A 21,871-nucleotide genomic window follows, 5' to 3' on the forward strand; every position below is an offset into this window, starting at 1 on the left:
GAGAGAAAGACAAAGAAATAGGGGGATCGAAAGAAAAATAGGGACCGAAAGAGAGAGGCGGAGAGAAAGATGGAGAGACTTCCACTGGCAGTGAGTGTCCTGTATAAAAGCTCTGACATAATCAGTTACGTGGGACTATTTTCTGGCTCTCCAGGGGAGTAACACACACACACACCTGATCTCACTGTGTAGTCTGTATCTCGGTGTGCGAGCAGCAGCAGCAGTGTTATCAGCCCCAGTAGTTTATTTCCCACAGTAGAGGTTGGAGTGGAACCAGGAAACTGAGGAGTGTGATTATTTGCTATTTCCTAAAGGTCAACTGAGGAGGGGGGGGGCCTCTCGCTAAGTTCATATTCAGCGTGTGTTTGTGTGTCAAACAGCCATGTGTTTCCAATTGTTGTTTATCCAGGGTTGGCATTGAGCAACTTCAGCTAACAATGCTTTCTTTTAAAACAGGGATAACGGATTACACACACTTTAATCTGACATTGTCAGCACTCCCTTGGGACATTTATATCAGTATTTCTGTGTTAGGGTTGCTTGTGTGAACAGATTGTGTGTGTGTATGGTCCCCGTAGTCATTACCATAAGAGTGGCTGATGTATACAATGTGTATTTAACTGATTACTTTCTTCTGCTCCTTCTTAATCATACACTAGAATTGTGTGTTTCCCCTAACCATCTTTACATTAGCTATAATGGTCATACTGTATCTGTGTTCACTGGCATGTAACTTAAATATAGATACAATCATATACATGTGTTGTGTTATATCAGGACTGAGGTGGGAGAGTTGCCATTATTAACAGCCAACATTGGTGTTACAACCTACGATACATTCAACATGCAACAGTTTCTAATTTAAAGCAAATCGACCATGTTAAATCCTATGAGGAGGAGGTATGAAACTCTCACAGGCTCTCAGTCAATGGAGACAAGATGTTAGACAAATTAGGAAAGTTAATCTATTCTACTGCAAGAATAGACACACAAACTTTTCTCCCAGTTGACCAATAAATTAAGTATTCTTCTGCCAACAGACAAGAGTCTGGCCAAAGTACAAACTATCATGGATCACAATGACATTCACACAGAAGAGGCCCCTTCAGATATGAACAGTCTGTTAGAGATATAAACAGGAATCTTACGAAACCTGAAACTGAAAAACACATGGAGTTTCTGTTTAAACATCTTCACAATGCAGGCCGAAAACAGTGTGTTTGTCATCAACTTTATGCCCAAGAAATCAAAAAGTTACAACATGATTGTTGGACATGTTAGGTGATAATGAGAGGAGTATTTCAAGTTAAAAGTTTGAGGTCATGGGAAACATAACAGTTACGTCTGACTTCATCTTCAGTCCCCCATCCAGGGATAAAATAGACTTTCATGGTCTTATTCCAAAACAACTTTGACAAGGATAGAGTTGCTCCCATAGAAATTAATAGATATCTCTGGTTGCTCCATGGTTGTCTAGTCTCCTAAGACCAGGTCTGTTCTGACAAAAGGAGAAGTGTGTTTCCTTTTCACAGATATCAGCACTCATAGTGGGCCCTGTCCCACATCTATTTGTCACCCCACTCCCACTTCTTAGATCCATCACCTGGGCTGATTCAACCTAGCAGTTCTGACAGGCCTGTAAAGTTGCAGTAATGTATTTTTCACCACTAGGTGCCAGCAGTGCTTCATGTTCCAGTTCTCTCTACAGACTTGCTGTGAAAAACAGCTGCCCTCTCCTCCATCTCATGCCCACTGGACAGACCTCATCAACACATCTCAAGCTGATGTCAAATTCGCTTTGGCAATACGTGTTGTCCACGCTAGATGTGATGCTTGTCTGTGAGATCCATTCAGCCTGGCTTTGTCCCTAGGGCTGGGGGCTGTGGAGAGCTGGAGGGTTCAGGTACCTGTGTACAGTAGCTGAGAGGAACATCCAGTCCCACAACAGGACCCACCACACTGAGCCAGGTCACTATGTAGTTCACCTGTCTGCACAGCGGTCAGAGGGCAAAGGTTACACAGGAGAACACAAACACAACACAGGTGTAATACTTTCAGATAGAATACACGTGTTGAGTCTCAAACTCACCTGTGTTCTTCCAGGGCAGCTTTTAGAACAGGCCTCATAAACTCCTCTGTCCTGCAGGGGTGGAGCACAAAGAACGACTGGCCTAGCAACGGGTGTTCCTAGAGAGAGAGAGAAATATGGACAGAAGATTGAGTGTGCTGTTGAGTAGGAGAGTGGAAGTGGGAGATTTATGGAGGAAAAATAGATTAAGAGAGGGATACAATCTTAAAGGGAAAAGATAAAGAGAGTGACAGAGGGAAGAGAGAGAGGAGTGGTACCAACCTGTTGTGTGATGGTGTCCCAGGGTCTGTGTTGTAGTCTCTGTCTGTAGTTAGGATGAACACTGTCCCATACCTCCTCTAGACACAGACTCCTACCCTCTGACAGAGAAAGAAAGAACAAGTGAGAGGAAGAGAGAGACCAGTAAGTGTATAATGAAGTGGATTGCTGAAGACGATGCGAGTCCTGTATTTGCAATATATTACTTCAAATAACCATTCAGCCAGTACTGTCTGGCTACATACCCAGGGTTGAGGCTCTGAAGTAGAGGACAGGAGTCTGGTAGCTGCAGGAGTAGAGGATGTGGTATTCATACTGAACCACACTACTACTACTACTGCCCTCCTCCTGTTTACAACACACTGCTCCTTCATCATCTTCTTCATCATTATGGAGAGAGAGGGAGGAGGTCCTCTCCTGGTGCTGGTCTGAACTGGTGCCTTGCTGGTCCCGGTTACATCTGGTTCTGCCGGTCCCCAGTGCAGTCTTCCTCAGGTAGCCCTCTTCAGAACCCTGGAATGGAAACATTATCAATCAATCGCATTTTATAAAGACCTTTTCATATTAGCAGTCAAAGTGCTTTACATTTACCCGGCCTTGACCCCAAAGAGCAAATAAAGCAGAAGTGAAAGCACAGTGGCCAGAAGGAAGAAACCTAGAGAGGAAGCCGGCTTAGTGGTGGCCCATCCTTTTTTTTGCCCACCTAAAGATTTTGGGATTTTAGTTTTTGGTCAAAAACGACTCACCAGGAATTCAGCTCAAATCTGTTCCCAAGTATTCCCACAAATAATTTAAAAAAAGAGATGTGCTTGTGTCTCAATGTAACTAAGGTATGAAATTATTTTTATGTTCAAATACAATCTCTTTTGGGGTTAGTTCTGGTGAATTTACAGTGTAAATGATTATGTTCCGGCCCCCTGAACATCCACTCCGACAAAAATCACCCCATGACTTAATCTAGTTGCATACCCCTGCTCTACAGATTCACACACATCCGATTCTAATCAGACAGCCAAACATTCAGCACTGAGCTTCTTCAGGTGGCTGGGGTAGTCAAGCAGCCTCAAAAAAGGCCTCTAACCTTTCCTTAACCCTAATTCTGTGTAACCCAAACCAGCCCCTCTCCCTCCTCCACCCCATACCTTCACTTGTTCCCAGCTCCAGCCATCACAGAGGGAGTGGGAGTGTTGGAGGAACAGCTGACTGCACTGAGTGAAAGTCTCCTCATCCAGAAAACAGCTACTCATCTCTGGAGGAGGAGATATTAAGGAAATGGGGAACAGGAGGAGATGAGGAAGACGACAAGAGAGCATCATATGTTAAGCCAGATTCATGAAAATAAGTCAGTCTAAATGCACCAAGGTCGTTTGAATGAACAAAGATATACTGGCTGGTAGCTGACTGAAACTAGCTAACTAACACACGTCTGCGTATTCAGGTCGCAATGTTGCAGTTCTACAGTGATGTAGATAGCTAGCTAGTTTTAAACATTTAACTTTCGAATGTTTGATCAACATTCCTGGAAGTGAGATGGCGATATTTGTACATGAAAGCTGTCACGTAATAGCCTCGTTTGACACGGTAACAACATGAGATCAAGGGATCTGCTGGTTTATTTTGTATTTTTTTCGTTGCAAGTATGTTTTATCACCTTGATTTTGGCTGAAAGCAGGACTAAGAGTTAACATCAGCTTTAGGGTGCAGTATGGCCAATGGTTGCAATTGACATCAGATGTGTGGGTGATTTTGGTGCATATTGATGCATTAAACGAGAGATCAGCGGTCGATAATCTGGTGGCTATCGATTAATACAATAGGCCCATACTGTTCAAGGTTTTCAATGTTTAATGTTCCCGAGGAAATGTATAACAAGCTAAAAGCGCACTCTGAAAACAAAACACGTTTCTTACCGGGGCAACTTCCGGGATCTCGTTTGCGGAGGGAGAATGAGGAAAGAGCCAATCAGATTTGGCGCTTATAAACCACCCCTTCTGCTACACTGACGGAATTCCACGATCCTTTACCATTGCGACATATCCCTTACCATTGAGTTATTGTATGTTCCTCACAGGTGGTTTCAAGTGAATTAATAGAATTCTTGATTGTATTTATTTGTCTGGATAATTTCATTTATATGAAAATTGATGATTATTATGTCACACGTAGTTTGCTGTGATTCCAGTTCAGCTGTGTTCGTTTTATACCATCTTGATATGGTGCTGGTGTTATACTCAAGGGGCTAGGGTTTCTTCTTCTTCTGCTTTTTGTTCTGTATTATGGCGGTTCACAAGTAAATGTTATTGGTGCATGCTGCCACCTACTGCATTGGCTGTGTATCAGCCTACTATTCTGTAGTATTAATTCGTTACACTTTGTGACCAACCAACCCTGCTACCAAAACCTCACCACTATTCCACTACTTTGGTCCTATCTGATCCTACTCCAGGGACACTATCATTCAAAACATCTTGTAACGCTTCTGCAGTAAAATCTCGTACACCCAAGTACTTTTCTGCAGCTGCCACAACAGCATCTATCCTTTGTGATTTATGTTCCATTCCTGCAGTACAATTGACAACCATGGCCATGAACGCCCAAAAAAACAACCTTCCTGTTATTCCTATCACTCTCTATTGGTCTCGGCTTACTCGCAGGGATCCTCTTAGGATCCCTCACCCTGGACCCATCTTCCTCTACTACTCTCTTCACTGCCTCAGCATATGACACCTTCTGCACTACTCTGATCCTGGCAACCTCAACCTGCTTTTCTCTCACAGGACACCTCTGATCTCCAACACCATGGGTACAGCTACAGCAGTGGAGGCTGCTGAGGGGAGGACGGCTCATAATAATGGCTGGAATGGAGCAAATGGAATGGCATGAAACCATGTAGTCACCTGTAGCTCAGTTGGTAGATCATGGCGCTTGCAACGCCAGGGTTGTGGGTTCGTTTCCCACAGGGGGCCAGTATGAAAATGTATGCACCCACTAACTGTAAGTCACTCTGGATAAGAGTGTCTACTAAATGACTAAAATGTAAAAATGTAAAATGTGTTTGATGTATTTGATACCATTCCACTAATTCCGCTCCAGCCATTACCACAAACGTGTCCTCCCCAATTAAGGTGCCATCAACCTCCTGTGCCCTACAGTTTACACACACATTTCCCCACTGATACTACACATTCCTTTGTCTAATGTCCTCCTGCACACTTTTCACATCTAGGAATCTCCCCCCTACACAATGCTGCCACAATACCATAAGCTTGACACCGTAATGGATTCGGGACTAAATCTCTCACGGCTCTTAATGCCACTCCAGTAATCACTCCTTTCAACGGCACCCTGTTCCGGAGAGGAAAGCAAGTCACAGTTCTTATCTCCAGTCACGTGGTGCGTGCGGAGCGCACTCTCCCTCTGGACGGCAGAAACGAAAATAATCTACACGATTCCACTTTGAGTCAATTTCACCAACCTAATATTCCCCAACCTCCTCCTCTCCACCCAAACTGACACCCCATATGGATTAGCCAGAAGGCAAGGATCCATTCTCTCCAAAAACCTCTCCCACTGGGCCAAAATCATATTTATCACCATCGGGATGAGGCTCAAACTCGGCTGTCTTCACCGCACCTGCCACCGCAGTTAATTCATCCGCACTCTCGTCATGTTAATTTTCCTTCTGCAGCACTCCATATTTACTCTTAATATGTTCCCCTTTCTTCCTTTTTTCCCTGCCCACCTTCTTACCGATCTCTGTTGGTTCCTCTGTCTCCATCTCCAAATCCGACAACTATTCGGGCTCTCGGTCGCTGTTCTTTCGCCTTCATCCGGACAGGGTTCCGGTTTGGAAGCACGCTTTTGACTACACCTACAGTATTGCTTCGGTACTGCAGTTTAACTGATTAATGGCTGAGAAAGACAATTCCTTTTGATGGCCCCATAGAGAAGTCAAATGTGAAAATTCCTAATAAGACACTTTAGTCATCACCTTTGTCCACAAAACATCCATTGAATTATTGAAATTATTGTCGCCGAGGCTGATTTTTGTTTTTTTCATCACTCACAGCTGAAGATATAACATTTTTATATTAATGCTCTGAGGTCATGACCCCAGCCAGCCAGGGGAAGTGCGGGTTGGCTTGTTTAGCTGTCCACGTGCTCTGACAGAGTTCCCGGAGCATGTTTGCACGATATGGCTGTGTCTAGTGCGCACTGAGCGCATCCGGAGCAAGCCCAGTAAGAAATGGCGTGTGCGAACGTGAGTAGATTACGTTGAAAACAAAGGTTGGCCATCTTGGAGGCAGTCTCTAGTTAAGCAATAAGGCCCGAGGGGGTGTGGTATATGGCAAATATACCACGGGTAAGAGCTGTTCTTAAGCGCGATGCAACGCTATATACCACAAACCCCTGAGGTGCCTTATTTCTATTATAAACTAGTTACCAACGTAATTAGAGCAGTAAAAATAAATGTTTTGTCATACTGTGGTATACGGTCTGATATACCATGGCTTTCAGCCAGTCAGCATTCAGGACTCGAACCATCCAGTTTATAATGTCTAATATACCACGGCTTTCAGCCAATCAGCATCCAGGAGCCAAACTACCTGGTTTATAATGAAGCAATAAGGCCCGAGGAGGTGTGGTATATGCTATAAGGGCTGTTCTTAGGCACGACGCAAAGACGCATTCAGGGCTCAAACAATTCTTATTATACCTCAGTGGTTATACTGATGGTTTGTACGGTTGTGGCTACCGGTATATGTCCATCTAGTTGTCGCATTGGGTGATAACAGTTGACAACTGTAGCATTTTAGCTAAGCATAACCCTAACCCTGGATCCTAACCTTCACCTCATTCTTTTAACCTGCTATGATAATTCTCCTAACCTGCTGCGTTAGTTCTCCTAAGTAACCTCCTATGTAAAGTCACTTCTGTCCGTAGCTGGGTTAGGCTTAATAAAAAAAAGTATATGAATGCAGAAAAACACCACTCACAAACCAGATAGTCAGATTCCATTTTTTTTCCAAACCTATTACAAAATCCTCCTATCTTCAAGGAGATTTGTTTGCTAGCTATCTTTCAAAAGTTGTATGTAAATTTAAAAAAATTGTGAAGCTGTATGATAACATTTTATGATAACATTTTATCTATCACTCCAAAAACGCTTTGATACTGTTTAATAATCTCTTGTAGTTACTGCAGTCTGCAGATAGATATTATTGGTCTATTCTGGGGTCGCGAGTACTATCATCACACTGGCCAGTCAGAGTCCACCTGCAGTATGTGTGTGTGTGTACCAGCCAAGTGTCAGGAATGTAGAGGATTGTGTGTCATATCATATGACTGAGTTTGCCATTGTTTGTTGACAGTGTCCTGTCCAGTTTTCCATCCCCCTTGCCAGACCCCGCAATGCCGGGGTGTGTGTCATCAAACAGACAGAGGTTATTATCAGAACTCATTGCCACACTGTGAACCAGTGTGTGTGTTACATCATTATAGGGCTCTAAGCCACAGATAAGGTTTACAGATAGAGAGGAGGAGGGAGGGAGGGACAAGGTGGGGTTACTTTTACTTAAAGTGTATGTGATTGTCACTGCCCTTTCACTCACTTGCTCACACTCAGGGACTCAATTAGGCTTGTACATAGGCTACTCATTTTCTCTGCACACAGAAGCAACAGGGTAATGATGACCCAAAGCCTCCAGAATGGCTTCAGTCTGGAGAACCACTACCTCCAGGATCTGAAGGGGCCTCTATTTGTCCCTCTGCCTGCTCAGGGTGCTCAGATCCTGGGTGTACGCCGGGGGTCAGGCCCTGTGGAGCCCCATAAGGACCAAGAGATCCAGAGGCATTGGTCTGGCACCGTACCTGCTCAGGGTGCTTCTCTCCTGGGCTCATGTCGTGGGCAGACCCCTGCTCCTATAGACGTCCAGATGTGCCAGTCTATCCAGCCATGCCATGCCGATCACCAAGGAGACCTGAGTGCTGGGCAGCTACTCAAATGGATGGACACCATCGCATGCCTCGCTGGTCAGTGTGTGTGTGTGTGTGTGTGTGTGTGTGTGTGTGTGTGTGTCTGTGGTGCCTTGCAAAAAAGATAGACGAGTAGACCTAAAGTGCATGGAGAGTCTGAAGTTTCAGACAGTTTTTGGTCTGCTATTCCCATCTTTAGCTAAATACATGTATCTGGTGGAGAGTTTTTTCTCTGGTGTAAATGCTGAGTAAATGTGAATGTGTAAGAAGACAGAGCCCGGGAACAGTGTTAGAGGACAAACATACAGGAATAGAAGCGGAAAAGACGTCAGGGGTAGTGTCTGCCACCTCACACACACACACCGACTCCATTACACAAAGGTGTGTGTGTGACAGAGCTGACCTTAAGTGGCCATCACTGGACAGACAGGGTAACAGCAGTGCACTGACCCCTCACCTACTAGCATTCTCCTAGAGGTGTGTGTGTGTATGTCTATGCACAATAACACATAATAAGAGATTTGTGTTATCCCCCATGGAGGATGTTAATGATTGTCATGTCGCTGTAATCGTGGTACTGCCCCAGTTGGAGAGATTAAATATAGATAAATATATAGATAAACAGTGTGTATGTGTTTGTCCCTTAGCTGAACGTCATGCTGGGATGGCGTGTGTGACACTCTCCATGGACGACATCCAGTTTGAGGAGACTGGCAGGTACGCATCAATCAATCAATCAATACATAAATCAATCAAATTCATATATAATGTTTTAAATATTTAGAATGTTGTTTGCAGGGTTGGTCAGGTGATCACCATCAAGTCCAAAGTCAATAGAGCGTTCACCACTAGCATGGAGGTAAGACTACACATACGCATTTACACATGCATGCCTGTACACAATGTTTATTTTACATTTTTAGGTACAATATAAAAATTGTGTTTGTGTGTATGTAGGTGGGAATCCGTGTGTCGGTGCAGGATGTGAGGGAACGTGTGGAGAGGTTGGTATGTGTGGCCTACTCCACCTTTGTTGGAAAGCCAGCGGGACCACAGAAGGTGGTGTTGCAGCCAGTGGAAAATCTGTGTTCTGCAGAGGAGCAGCTGCAGCATTCTCTGGCCACAGAGAGACGAAGACTCCGCCTCTACAACGAACAGACGTTCAGTACCCTGCTACAAGACTACCACGCACTAGCCAACGGTCAGTCTCTCTGTCTCTCTAACCCTCTCTCTCTTATCTCATTCTCACTCTCATCTTGTGTGTGTGTGTGTGTGTGTGTGTGTGTGTGTGTGTGTGTGTGTGTGTGTGTGTGTCAGCCTAGGATTATGTGTCCTAATCTGTAGCTTTACTTGATTTATCTTGTCCTGAAAGGATCTTTGTCATATTGAGACTCATGTTCAAGGGGAAATTATAAACAAATAAATACATTTTTTGCTGATATAGAGGAGAGATCGAGAGAGTCTGTTTGGTACAGGTCTCTGGCGTGTAATGCTCTTTGTCAGATGCACATGATGAGGCAACTTACATCTCTGTCTGAGGGCTATAGCTGAGTTGGTGATTAGATGTACTAGATGTGTAATTGCATATTTTTTGAATCCCCATGTCTGTACCTGTTCCTCCCCAGGAAACGGTTCTGCCCCAGGTGTGTGTAGCAGGAGAGACCAGTTGTCTGCCGTGTCCACAGAGTTAACGCGTGCAGAGAGCATCGAGCTGGTCCTGCCTCCACATGCTAATCACCATGGCAACACCTTTGGAGGACAGATCATGGCTTGGATGGAGAATGCAGCCACAGTGGCAGCCAGGTACCCTCTATCTAGAACCTAAAAGGGTCCTATGGCTGTCCCCCTTTCTACAGAGGGTGCTACATGAAACCCAAAAGGGTTCTAGGGAAATGCATTCAACTGAAATGTGCCTTCTGCATTTAACCCAACCCCTCTGAATCAGAGAGGTGCGGGGGGCTGCCTTAATCGACATCATTGGCGCCTTGCTCAGAGGCAGAACGACAGATCTTTACCTTGTCAGCTCGGGGATTCGATCAACAACCTTTTGGTTACTGGCCCAACGCTCCTACCCGCCAGGCTACCTGGAAACAAAAAGGGTTATTCTATGGTAGGGGGAGGCAACCCTGTTCCTGGAGTGCCGCAGGTACTGCAGGATTTTGTTCCAACTAGGCACCACACCTGACCAACTGAGCTAATTGATCAGTTCAGTGATTGCCTAAATTCAACACACCTGGTCTTCCAGGTTGGTTAAATCAAAAACACTGCGGCACTCCAGGACCACCCCTGTCCTATGGGGACAGCCGAAGAACCCTTTTGGAACCCTTTTTTCTAAGAGTGTAGGTACACACACCCTACTAACCCTCTCTCTGTCTCTCTCTTCAGTCGTCTGTGTGGCTGCTTCCCCTCTCTGAGGTCTGTAGACATGTTCCGCTTCAGAGGTCCCTCCTCTGTAGGAGACAGACTGGTCTTTAAGGCTGTGGTCAACAACACATTTAACAACAGGTAACATGTCTAGTCATATGAATTCCCTTTCAGATAATGGAATCCTATGGAAATGTTATTAGCACAGTATTTAAAATGTGTGTGTGCCTGTGTGTGTAGTATCGAGGTAGGTGTCCGAGTGGAGGCCTACAACTGTGAGGAGTGGACCGCGAACAAACCGCGTCACATCAACAGTGCCTTCCTCATCTACCAGCTGGCTAACACACCTGGAGACGCACCTGCCTTCCCCCAAGTCACATACACCAGCCAGGACGGGGAGAGGAGATACATGTCTGCCATCGTAAGGAAGAGAATACGTATGGCTGGAAAGCACATCCTGTCCTGTAAGGAGGAGGCTCCTATCTCTGTCCTCTGGGATAAAAGCAACCAGGTACTACAACCATGTAATGGACATGACACTATGAGCACTCATCATTCTAGCTAAGCTAGCCTTGTACCTGACTGTTTTTGCATTCAACCACATTGCTGCCTTGCCAGATGACAAGTTGGCTAAAGATGAGATACACTTTTAGTTCATCGTTATTATTTCCCCACTGACTGTCTGCTAGTGATGCGCGGGTCAGCTATTTGTTCAGCCGCAGCCACTCGCTATTGCTAATAACCCATCTGCAACCGCCCGACTATATGTGTTGAAGTGAAAATCTGAGGCCCGCACCCTACCCTAACCAGCAAATATAGAAAATGTGCTGTACAGTTCCCTTTTATGACTTGCCATATTTGAAGTCCCCGTCTCCTGACAGACAAATTTGTATAGCGCCTCACAATCATCACACAGCTATCATCCTCTTTTACCAGTTCACCACATCTTTCTGAAACATTGCTTTTCTGGCCCTCCTTTATCTTTATTTTCAACTCTCTATTTTGCGGCTTTTCTCTTATTGAATTAAACTCCGACATTGTCCTTTTTGCCTAGGTGAATCGACGTTAATGTTTTCTGGCCAAGTTCCCAAAAGCATTTGGTGATTGGTGTGTAGGCCTATTTGGCCCAAAGTAGGCCGTAAAGCTTAGACTTATGCGCTAATGGGCAGATTTTAAAAAAATTAGAAGAAAAAACTCAATATAGCCTATAGATATGAAAAACACAAGAACTATGGATTTTAATATTCATTGTTTTCTCTTTATACAACCCCGCCCGCCCTTCATCCACACAATATTTCATGACCCTAAACCCACCCGCCCCACGGATAGAACCACAGGGACTGTGGGTTATGAGTCAACCCACACATCACTACTGTCTGTCTCCTATCGTCCCCTGCAGGTGTATCTGGGCTATAACAATGTAGCAGCTCTGACTGTACTGGCTGGGAAACAGGACTGGGAAGCCAGCAGCATCTGTGACAGGGTGAGAAACACACTAATGCATGAATGGAGACATTATATGGCAATTTTGTAAAGGACATTCTGTCTTTTTTTGCTTTTAGTTTCCTTACCCTGTTTTGTGTTGGTGTCCCCAGATCTGTGTGTATGTCCATGAGGAGGAGCTGCTTTGTGTCCAAGTTCAGATGCAGGTCATGACCTCTGCCCTACATGCCTTCACCCTATTGGCTGACCTCACACTGCGACCTCTTTGGGACACACACTACCTGTAAGTCACCTGTAAATTCAATACCATTCCATTCCAGCCATTACTATGAGCCCGTCCTCCCCAATTAAGGTGCCACCAGCCACATTATGTATGTGTGACAGAGCTTTATGTTCATTAAACTAACTTAACCTTTCACACCCCCTTCTCCCTGTAGGAGCTGCGAGGAGGTAGAGAGGGCCGATGAGGAGGAGACAGTGTACCACATTAAATGCCCCCCCATCAATGGAGGCAAGAGCCGAGACTTTGTGTTCCTATTGTCAAAGAGACAACCCTGCAAAGATGGGTAAGGTTTCCTTCAGAACACACGTCAAACTCATTCCACGGAGGGCGAAGTGTCTGTGGGTTTTCACTCCACCCTTGTACTTGATCGATGAATTAAGGTCACTAATTAGTAAGGAACTGGTTTTCTAGGTCTTAATTGAAAGGAAAAACCAAAGACCCACAGACATTCGGCCCTCCGTGGAATGAGTTCGACACGACTGCTTTAGAAGAATGTGTGTGTTCCTGTTCTATAGTGGAGATTTCTGTGATCTTTCTGATTTCTGTTAACCATATGTGTGTGTTTTGTCTTCTACAGGGACCCCTATGTGGTGGCCCTGAGGTCTGTAACCGTGAAAACAGTTCCCCCTGTGGAGGGTTTCCTACGTAGCGAGGCCAAGTGTGCCGGGTTCCTTATCCACAGCCTGGGACTCAACAGCTGCAGGGTGAGGCTTACACACAAACACTGCAGAGGCCATTAATACGCACAGTATAACTTTTTAGCTTTCATTGTCTTCATTAGCCCTCACAATTCATATAAAATGTGTTAACCATGTGTACATGTGTTCCAGGTGTGTTACTACAACCAGGTGACGTCAGGTGTGTTGCCGTATGTAGCAGGTAACCTGGCAGGCTGGTCTAAGTCTATGGAGGAGACAGCTAGTGCATGTACCACCTTCCTTGAGAGAGACCTCATCACTAGCGTCTTCTGACACACACTAACCCTGAGCCTATGATGGATGAATTGATACTGTCTGGAGACTCATGATTCTAACGAGACAAAACATGTCTCTAGTGGCTGCTAATACAGGTGTTAAATTTACAACGGTGTTACCGAATAACCCAAAATGTCTGATGTTTATGTAACAACAAAATGTAGCTCATGTATGTAATGTAGGTCTTATTTATTAAATGTTGCTATAAATATTTCAGATGTTGATGTGAGTGAATGTGCAGTAATAGCGATACCCAATGACAAAACGTATTCTGTAAATAGCAAATAAACCTATATTTTTTACCTTTGTTTCTCTTTGACACCTGAGGATGGATGGCTGGATGGATAGAGTACACCACTAAACACACAGGATACAGGGCTACCGAGATATAAACACACATCTTTAGGCTCCAGTCCATTCTAGTCCCATCCATACGAATAATTTCCAGTCCTATACACAGAGTCCATGGTGTGAGACCACAGAGAGCGCTTTCCAATATGGCAGTCAAGAGAAGCTCTCCATTTTCCCTGACTATGGATGTTGTTTTTCATAGCTCTGAGAGAAAACAATGACAGATTGAAAGCCCTTCATGGATATAAGTCTTGGGATGTGTAGTTTGGACAATACTGACAACCAAAGAGCAATCTGGTGAGTCCTCTGAGTGGATTGGCAGGTCAGAAGACCACTACCTTGGCCTGTTTGGGCGGGGCTTTCTTCACAGGCACATGCACTTCCTCGTGGTCAGCACTCATGTTATTGGACAGCCAGCCCAAGGTCACTTGGTTAGCTACAGGGGGAATTGGACAAACACACGTCAGTCACATAATATCTTGGACCGCATAAAAGACTAACTGTACAGAGCGTTCAGATAGAAATAGAACATACAAGGATGTTCAGATATAAATATATTGAATGGAAATGACAAGAGGGATGTTCATACAGAAATGTAGTGTATTGAACAATTTTTGGTTTACAAACAGACGTCACGTTCGAGTGATGCAGGCCAAAAAGCTCTGTAGCAGGATAGCTAACGCTAAAGTCAGGAACTTGACAAACTTAACAGTGAGTGAATGATGACCGTGAAAACACATAAAACTGATGGCTATAGCTATGTTCAAGTTTATTGTTCTTCTGTATTTATCTAGCTCTATTTGTGATATTTTACCATGCCTCACTGGCTTGCTAGTTAATAAATCATCTGATTTGTTAACTTATTTGTTAACTTGCATGAGCTGCATTTGAAGTTGCATGTGATCGAATCCACTGTTAGGTAAACAAAGCTTTTTCTGAATCTGTAATGCGTGCGCAACTTTTCATGACGCGGCAGGGAAATGGGTCTGTTGAACAGACAATCCTGATGTAGAATCGAGAGATGGATCCTGGTTACTCACATGCAGCCTGGTGCTCAGGACAATCCTTCTGGAAGTGTTCTACTGAACCACACACACGACAACAACCTCCTACAGACAGAAAGGGAGGAGACAATGTTATGGATTCTCAGTTTGATTTATTAGCAGAGTTCAGTATTGTGAGCGTGCATGTGTGTGTTGTACCTGCGGCGTACAGTCCTTTGGGGTTGTCAGGGCAGGACCTGGACAGGTGACCAGTCTTACTACAGATGAAACACTTTGCATACGGGTATTCACCTGAGAGAGAGAGAGAAAAAAAACACACATCAAATCAAAATGTATTGGTCGTGTACACAGTTTAGCAGATGTTATAGCGGGTGCAGCGAAATGCTTATGTTACTAGCTCCTAACAATGCAGTATAATGTCAAACAGGTACACAAATAATCAATATATATATATATACACACACACACACTGAACAAAAATATAAATGCAACATGTAAAGTGTTGGTCCCATGTTTCATGAGATGAAATAAAAGATCCCAGAAATGTTCCATATGTATAAAAATATTATTTATCTCAAATTTCGTGCACAAATTTGTTTATATCCCTGTTAGTGAGCGTTTCTCATTTGCCTGGATACCTGACCGGTGTGGCATATCAAGAAGCTGATTAAACAGCATGATCATTACACAGTTGCACCTTGTGCTGGGGACAATAAAAGGCCACTAAAATGTGCAGTTTTGTCCCACAACCCAATGCCACAGATGTCTCAAGTTGAGGGGTAGTGCACAATTGTCATGCTGACTGCAGGAATGTCCACCAGAGCTGTTGCCAGAGAATTGAATGTTCATTTCTCTTCCAATGTTGTTTTAGAGAATTTGGCAAATATACGTCCAACCGGCCTGACAACACCAGACCACGTGTAACCACACAGCCCAGGACCTCCACATCCGGCTTCTTCACCTGCGGGATCGTCTGAGACCAGCCACCCGGATAAAGCCATTTTGTGAGGAAAATCTCATTCTGATTGCTGGGCCAGGCTCCCCAGTGGGTGGGCCTATGCCCTCCAAGGGCCACCCATGGCAGCACCCCTGCCCAGTCATGTGAAATCCATAGATTAGGGCCTAATTAATTCATTTCAATTGACTGGTTTCCTTATATGAACTGAAACTCAGTAAAATCGTTGAAATTGTTCCATGTTGCATTTATATTTTTGTTCAGTACAGAAATAAAAACAATCGGAACGAATCTAAATCGAATTAGAGAACACAACCAGGAGTCAGGACACCAGACAACACACACACACACACCTAGAGCAGGATCGATTTTAGCGCGGCAGCGTTGGATCTCGTGTTCTGTGGATCCACAGCGGTAGCAAATATCCCTCCCCATCTCCTCGTCTCTGTCCGCCTCCGGACAGTCAGCCAACCCGTGGCCAGGCTTCCTACAGTTAAAACACACCTGGTGAGGGGGAGAGACAGGGGGAGAGAGAGGGATAGGAAAGAAGGAAGAGATATGAGAGTAAGACAACATCACAAGGTTGAGTGTCACTATTATTAGCAACATTGGAAACTTAGTCACTCTACCCTTGATCTCTGTCCATCTTACTCACCATGTTGCTCTTCTTGTCATCCTGTCTCTTTATCCTCCTGTCCTCTCTCCTTCTGTCTTTCTTCAGGGCTGTCTCTACCTCTTCCCTGAGTCCCTCCATTCCTCCCCCCATCCCTGCTCCGCCACCTCGCCTGGACGTTCCCGCCCCGCCACTCTGAAGGTACTCCATGAAGCCGTTCACATCCTCATTGTCGTAGTCTTTCTTCTTCCGACAGGGCTTCTTAATCCCAGCATCGCCAAGCTGCGTTCGCCTCAGAGGGTCTCCCCCTCCTCCCCTCCCTCTCCCCCAACCCCCAGGACCATGGCTAGCACCTCCTGAACCTCCAAAAGAGCCTGGACGACCACTCCCTCTGCCTGCTCCTCCATCTCTTCCTCCACCTCCCCCTCGTCCTCTGCCCCCTCCTGTTCTAAGCTGGCTCCAGGGTGTTGCCTCAGCAGGTTTGTGTTTGTGAATGTTGTTGGCTCTGGCCCATCGCGTCATTGCTGGAACACCTGGGGTACACATATTGAGAGATATGAGGGAGATAGATGAGAGAGATGGAAGGAGATAAAGAACCATTAGGGACTCGGGAGTATGGTGAAATTGCCCCTAGACTGATCTAACAAAAGCAGTGGTCATTCATCTCAAAATACAGATTGGTAAATATAAATATGTATCTAATACCTTTAACTTCAGTTTCATGTATACACATTAACTGCTCAGCTATAAAAATATTGGATAGGATTGAGGCTACAAATACATTTGCTAGCTAGATAACGTGAATAGTTGCTAGCATGGCTAGTTGACAGTGGTTAGCATTGCTCTAAGAGTCCTTTTTAGCGGAGTTATGAACAAAATCTGTAGCGAAATATATTCGCAGAAATTCAGAAACTGATTAATTCAGTTAAATAATGTGATCATAATATATTTCTCTCTTATACACTCACCTAAAGCGCAAAGCTATCGCTGCGACATGTGTTTACTGTTTAATCGGAAGCCACATTCTTCTTCTTCTTCCTTGGGTGGAAATGACAGGAAAATAACTCGAGAGACGCTTAGCGCCATCTGTTGTTGAGGTTGAGAACTTATAATAGCAAGTGATCACACCTGCACCTATTCTTTCGTGATTGCTGCCCCGCCCACTCTTTGACGGGAAGTAGAGCAAGTGCACGAATTTGTTTGTTCAGTTGCTTTGGTTCTTTTCTCCCAAATCCTGGTGTGCAATCGTTGTTGCACCATGCTTTGGCGTCTGATTTGTATCTGGATTGTCCAAAGTAGGACCAGATTCATTTGTTACATTCTCTCTTTTGACTGTTTTCCATTTGATGTAGGCCAGCCCTGCAAACGCCCACTGGTTCACCATGTTATTGTGCAGTCCCTTTTTATGTAGTGTTTCCCTTCTGTATTTCAGTGGGTGGTGTTCCCATCGACTATTCCACAAATACTTTCCCTGCCACAGGTAGGCCTCCTTTGGGGACCAGTCATTTCGTTATGTGATAGGTAGGTCTATTATCAGTTTTCCAATTTGTGGCCAACCCCACTGCAAAACCATGTTATTGTACTGTACATTTATTTCTGTATTTCAGTGGACAATTCTACAAACCCCAACAATTCGACAAACGCTACTCTCTGCCACAGGTAGGCCTGTAATTAGCTATAAAAAAAGATTGCCTAGTCAGACATTACTCTGTTCCAGCTGGCTGATGGGCGTTGTTAAATATGTTCTGTTTGACATAACACAGGGAATTTTCGACCAACCTTAACTTGTCGATACTAACTCAAAACCTAATTGGAAGACAACCAATGTCTAGTTACAGGGAATTCGTTTGAATTCATAAAATGCGCCTTTATTAAATTAAATACATGTTTTGCTCCATAAAGTAATCCAACAATGTGAATGGCGCCATCTTGTCTATTTCAAACCTTCTCTCATTGAGACAGGTGGGTGTCCACCCCAAAGTGGCTCATGTCATGATGACAGACACTCACCTGTCTGAGTCACCGGAGTCCCGACATCCATAGGCAGGGTGTGAGTTTCATGTTTTGTGGAAGCACTTTTTTTATAACCATAAATTTCACCTTTATAATAAAGGATTGCATGCATAGGTTTAGCTGAACTGATGCCACTGCTTATTGGTGATATGCAGTCTCTATTTTTAACCAAGGTACCTTTTTATTAATGTAATTTATCCGTTAATCTGACATTGTAGAAGTAGTACCACAACCTGTCCAGTAGATGGCAAGTTGGAGGCCTGTTCAATACACTGAAACTCGATTGTGATCTTGATATTGTGGTATCTGGATCAGAATGATCCTACCCGATTATTTTCTGAAAAAACAGCTCAAAAACAGCCAGGTTGATCTGATCCTGGAAAAGGCAAAAAAATAGGATTACAGAATCCGGCTTCAGATATCAAGTTTTGAAAAACCAGGCTGTCTTATTTGCTAAACAAAATGTTGTAATATAACTCACCCAGTAGATGGCAATAGAGACCTTTCCAAAGCATCAAAATCTGGATTATGTGATCTTGACATTGCGGTAACTAGATCAGAATGATCCTATCTGATTTATTTTCTGAAAAAACAGCTCAAACAGCCAGATTGAGCTGATCCTGGATAGCAAAAGAGGATTACAGAAATTGGATCATGATGATCCCCAAAAGTTTAGAAAAACTGGCCTGTGCGCATCGTAGTGTCTGGTTGTTATAGACCTACTCTTCCTGTTAGAGGAATTTTGACCATGCTGTCCAAGAGGTTACCTAATAAATCAGACTGATACCAATTCTTGGTATACAGTCTCAAACAAAACACTGCAAAATTGTGGACATTTTCCTTACAAGCCAGAATGTTGAATGAAATTACATTTGAACTTACTCTACCCTGTTGGTATGCGTGCATGTGCCTTCGGTCATGAGCAAACATCTTGATTGCCACACACACAGACCCATGTTTTGAAGTCTGTTTAATGATACTTTCCTGTGGATATTTTCTCAAATTTCAACCAGCTGAAGGACCAATGGCACAGAAAATTGGCAGAGTAAATTCAAATATAATTTTATTCAACATTTGTGACAGATGAGGGAAGGTTCGTTTTTTTTTTCTATGCAATGTGCGTGGCATTGCCTACACAATTGAAGGGATTGCCAAGTTTTGTGACTATCCAGGAGGGAGACATTCTGATTTTGGTGAGTCTATGATCCGTGCTGTCTAGGTCCTGTGCTACTGCGTCTTTGTTTTGAAATACCATAGAATTTGATGCCTCTGCTCTCTGCTGCCTAGCTGTTTGGCCAAGTTAAAGGTATAAATCACCATTAATTGAAGTCGTCTCTCCTGCTATCTCTTGCCCTACTACATCTCTGATCTCACCTCAGGCTGTATGATGAGCATAGCTGAGAAGGACTATCATAGAATTAAATAGAGTAGAATAACAATTGAATGCGTCTCTGAAGCCTATTCTCTAGTGACAGCTGGATTTAAGATGAGATGTTGATTTGTCTTACAGGAAGACAGATTAGCTGTGCAGTCACACTGGCCGAAGATGGATGGCATCATCTCTATCCTATACGAGATCTGCGACAGTCTGGGTTGAGTGTCTAATACAGTAGGAGAGATGAACGCCGTAAAAAAAATAAAAATACATTTGCATAATACAGTGGGAAAGATATGCACCGTTTAATGGTAGATTGTCTGTGAGCCACACAGTAGGCAGAAAGAACTATCCAAGCAGCATTCAAGATGATCTCAGACCGGACGTGTATCCGCATCCACGAATACACCAACGAGATGAACTACATACAGATCCTCTCTGGGAGAGGATGAGTCCAGAAGACTGATACGAAACAAAATGGGATCGTTAACAAATTCTCTACATCCCAGCAGTTTACAATTAACCCACAACTTCCCCCGATCTTTTCCTCTGTGTTCAAATCCTTTCTTTTTTTCACTCTTCCCGTCCTTCTATCCCCTTCCTCCTTTTCATTTCTCTACTTCCCCTCTAATTTCCCCTTCTAACTTTTTGTCTTCCTTTGCTTACCCCTCTAGCTTTGCGTCGTATGTAGGTTTTCAGGGCGGGGTCCAGCCTGTGTACTTCGGTAGCACCTGTAAGGTGGGGAACCTGTGCCATGAGCTTCTGCATACCCATGGAGCGTTGCAGTGTGTGGGCTTTTGTACCAGCCCGGAACTAACACACCTGATTCAGCTTTTTGTTGTCTAGATTGAAGACCGTATAGGAGACTATTGAGATCTGCCTCCTGTTACTCTTGCTTTGTCTTCCAGGAAAAGAGATGAACTTCAAGGTGAAAAAAGGAGACACTCAGAACCTGCCCTATGACTACAATACCATCATTCAATACGGACCGTCAGTCACACTCCTATATTCCTCTCCTTATTCCCACTAAAGTCCTCATTTTACTCACCTTGTTTTTATAAACTGCCAGCAGTAAGTAAAGATGAGTTTTCCTGGGCCTGTGTGTACAGTATGCAGTTCCAGTAACATTTCCATTTGTGTCCTAAATGACTTCCCTATTTAGTGCACTAATTTTGACCAGTGCCAATGGGGCTCTGGTCAAACTTGGTGAGCTATATTGGGAATATAGGGTGCCATTTGAGACGCATGCCGTGTGTTAAAGTAGCAAGTCCTCTAACCCTCCCTTGTTGCGTCTCTCCTGGCAGGTATTTCTTCTCAGCAGACCGGAACCACACCATTGTCCCCAAGAAGGGTGGAGTCCATATAGGACAGAACTGACCTGAGCTCCCTGGACATAACACGCCTTAACGAACTCTACCACTGTGGTAAATACACACACACAGAGAGACAGGCAAAATATCAGAATTGGGCTGCCTGTGTAAACGCAGCTATTATCACACTGTATTCTCACCATGTTCCCGTCCCGTCTTTCTCAGAAGAAACAACACACTGATGACACCAACAGTGAAGATTCCAGGTCGGATAACACCGATGTCGACTCAAGTTTCCCACCCAAGTAGCACCGCCATCTCACTTCTCTTCACAATGAATAAGTTAAACAAGTGCCTCAAAGCTTTCAGATGATGATGATTATGTACTGTCATCTGTCTGGCTGCAGGCAGTAACGGTTGCTGCCTGCCATTAGGCCTATACCACTGCACTACTCTTGCTGATAAATACAATTACCTGGACTGAAATGAATCTGTTTACTGTGATGTTGATTTCAACAAAGATCTGAACAAAGTTCACCGATAAATACCTTTTTTTGTGTATTTTACCATGTTTTCTACGTTATGTGAATAATGAATAAACATGTACATTCAGAGTATTGAAGTAAGTGGCTGCGGAGACAACTTTTTTGGACCCCTGTTCCCAACATCTAAAGATCCCAAGGCTTCTGCGCATGTGCGGTATTCTCTACTTTACGCACAGTCTCTGCTCTACTCCTAGAGAACAGGCTACTCTAGCGAATTGTCCTGGTTTAATAAAGTTAGATAAAAGCTGAATCAATGTCTGCAAGATCACATTAGCTATATTGCCATGAACTTGTCCAGAGATATTCATTTTTTTTTTT

General features: G+C 44.0%; 3 protein-coding genes and 1 long non-coding RNA gene across 10 annotated transcripts; 2 read left to right on the forward strand and 2 right to left on the reverse strand.

Annotated features, from left to right (window-relative positions):
- Positions 1-1,210: 1,210 nt before the first annotated feature.
- On the reverse strand, positions 1,211-6,199 carry atg10 (ATG10 autophagy related 10 homolog (S. cerevisiae)). 4 transcript variants are annotated; one of them, XM_041850605.2, is made up of 6 exons: positions 6,098-6,199; positions 3,490-3,596; positions 2,593-2,860; positions 2,351-2,448; positions 2,090-2,187; positions 1,211-1,989 (listed from the first exon to the last, which is right to left on the reverse strand). In XM_041850605.2, the coding sequence occupies exons 1-6, from the start codon at positions 6,123-6,125 to the stop codon at positions 1,851-1,853; spliced, it is 738 nt and encodes a 245-aa protein (XP_041706539.1). In that variant the 5' UTR covers positions 6,126-6,199; the 3' UTR covers positions 1,211-1,850. The 4 variants fall into 4 exon arrangements, with proteins under 4 accessions (XP_041706539.1, XP_041706541.1, XP_041706540.1 ...); XM_041850607.2 differs by having other exon boundaries at positions 6,090-6,113; XM_041850606.2 differs by lacking the exon at positions 6,098-6,199 and adding an exon at positions 4,258-5,166.
- Positions 6,200-6,528: 329 nt separating this feature from the next.
- On the forward strand, positions 6,529-13,689 carry LOC121541525 (acetyl-coenzyme A thioesterase). Of its 2 annotated transcripts, XM_041850597.2 has the most exons (13): positions 6,529-6,608; positions 8,128-8,380; positions 8,971-9,040; positions 9,122-9,182; positions 9,281-9,524; positions 9,949-10,126; positions 10,709-10,828; positions 10,928-11,198; positions 12,087-12,170; positions 12,283-12,413; positions 12,568-12,696; positions 12,991-13,117; positions 13,244-13,689. In XM_041850597.2, the coding sequence occupies exons 1-13, from the start codon at positions 6,594-6,596 to the stop codon at positions 13,382-13,384; spliced, it is 1,824 nt and encodes a 607-aa protein (XP_041706531.1). In that variant the 5' UTR covers positions 6,529-6,593; the 3' UTR covers positions 13,385-13,689. The 2 variants fall into 2 exon arrangements, with proteins under 2 accessions (XP_041706531.1, XP_041706529.1); XM_041850595.2 differs by lacking the exon at positions 6,529-6,608 and having other exon boundaries at positions 7,977-8,380.
- Positions 13,560-17,364, reverse strand: zcchc9 (zinc finger, CCHC domain containing 9). Its single transcript, XM_041850603.2, has 6 exons — positions 17,279-17,364; positions 16,353-16,843; positions 16,051-16,201; positions 14,941-15,033; positions 14,779-14,847; positions 13,560-14,174 (listed from the first exon to the last, which is right to left on the reverse strand). The coding sequence occupies exons 2-6, from the start codon at positions 16,830-16,832 to the stop codon at positions 14,062-14,064; spliced, it is 906 nt and encodes a 301-aa protein (XP_041706537.2). The 5' UTR covers positions 16,833-16,843; positions 17,279-17,364; the 3' UTR covers positions 13,560-14,061.
- Positions 17,365-17,538: 174 nt separating this feature from the next.
- Positions 17,539-21,579, forward strand: LOC121541535. Of its 3 annotated transcripts, XR_005995766.1 has the most exons (6): positions 17,539-17,605; positions 17,743-17,831; positions 17,918-17,969; positions 20,607-20,688; positions 21,003-21,122; positions 21,234-21,579. It is a non-coding gene; the product is annotated as an uncharacterized LOC121541535 (long non-coding RNA). The 3 variants fall into 3 exon arrangements; XR_005995765.1 differs by having other exon boundaries at positions 17,557-17,831; XR_005995767.1 differs by having other exon boundaries at positions 17,557-17,790.
- Positions 21,580-21,871: the final 292 nt, after the last annotated feature.

Source organism: Coregonus clupeaformis, chromosome 27, assembly GCF_020615455.1.
Source record: "Coregonus clupeaformis isolate EN_2021a chromosome 27, ASM2061545v1, whole genome shotgun sequence".
NCBI classification, from domain to species: Eukaryota; Metazoa; Chordata; class Actinopteri; order Salmoniformes; family Salmonidae; genus Coregonus; species Coregonus clupeaformis.

Bases quoted from the DNA above. Each gene is read 5' to 3' on its own strand.
- atg10 (XM_041850604.2), bottom strand. From the start codon at position 4,035: ATGTTAACTCTTAGTCCTGCTTTCAGCCAAAATCAAG. The intron at 2,449-2,592 runs GTATGTAGCCAG...TTTCTCTGTCAG, and splicing joins CTTCAGAGCCTCAACCCTGG to AGGGTAGGAGTCTGTGTCTA. The intron at 1,990-2,089 runs GTGAGTTTGAGA...ACCGCTGTGCAG, and splicing joins GCTGCCCTGGAAGAACACAG to ACAGGTGAACTACATAGTGA.
- zcchc9 (XM_041850603.2), bottom strand. From the start codon at position 16,832: ATGACGCGATGGGCCAGAGCCAACAACATTCACAAACACAAACCTGCT. The intron at 16,202-16,352 runs GTGAGTAAGATG...CCCCCTCACCAG, and splicing joins ATGACAAGAAGAGCAACATG to GTGTGTTTTAACTGTAGGAA. The intron at 14,175-14,778 runs GTGAGTAACCAG...TTCCCCCTGTAG, and splicing joins TCCTGAGCACCAGGCTGCAT to CTAACCAAGTGACCTTGGGC.
- LOC121541525 (XM_041850595.2), top strand. From the start codon at position 8,035: ATGATGACCCAAAGCCTCCAGAATGGCTTCAGTCTGGAGAACCACTAC. The intron at 8,381-8,970 runs GTCAGTGTGTGT...TTTGTCCCTTAG, and splicing joins CACCATCGCATGCCTCGCTG to CTGAACGTCATGCTGGGATG. The intron at 9,183-9,280 runs GTAAGACTACAC...GTGTGTATGTAG, and splicing joins CGTTCACCACTAGCATGGAG to GTGGGAATCCGTGTGTCGGT.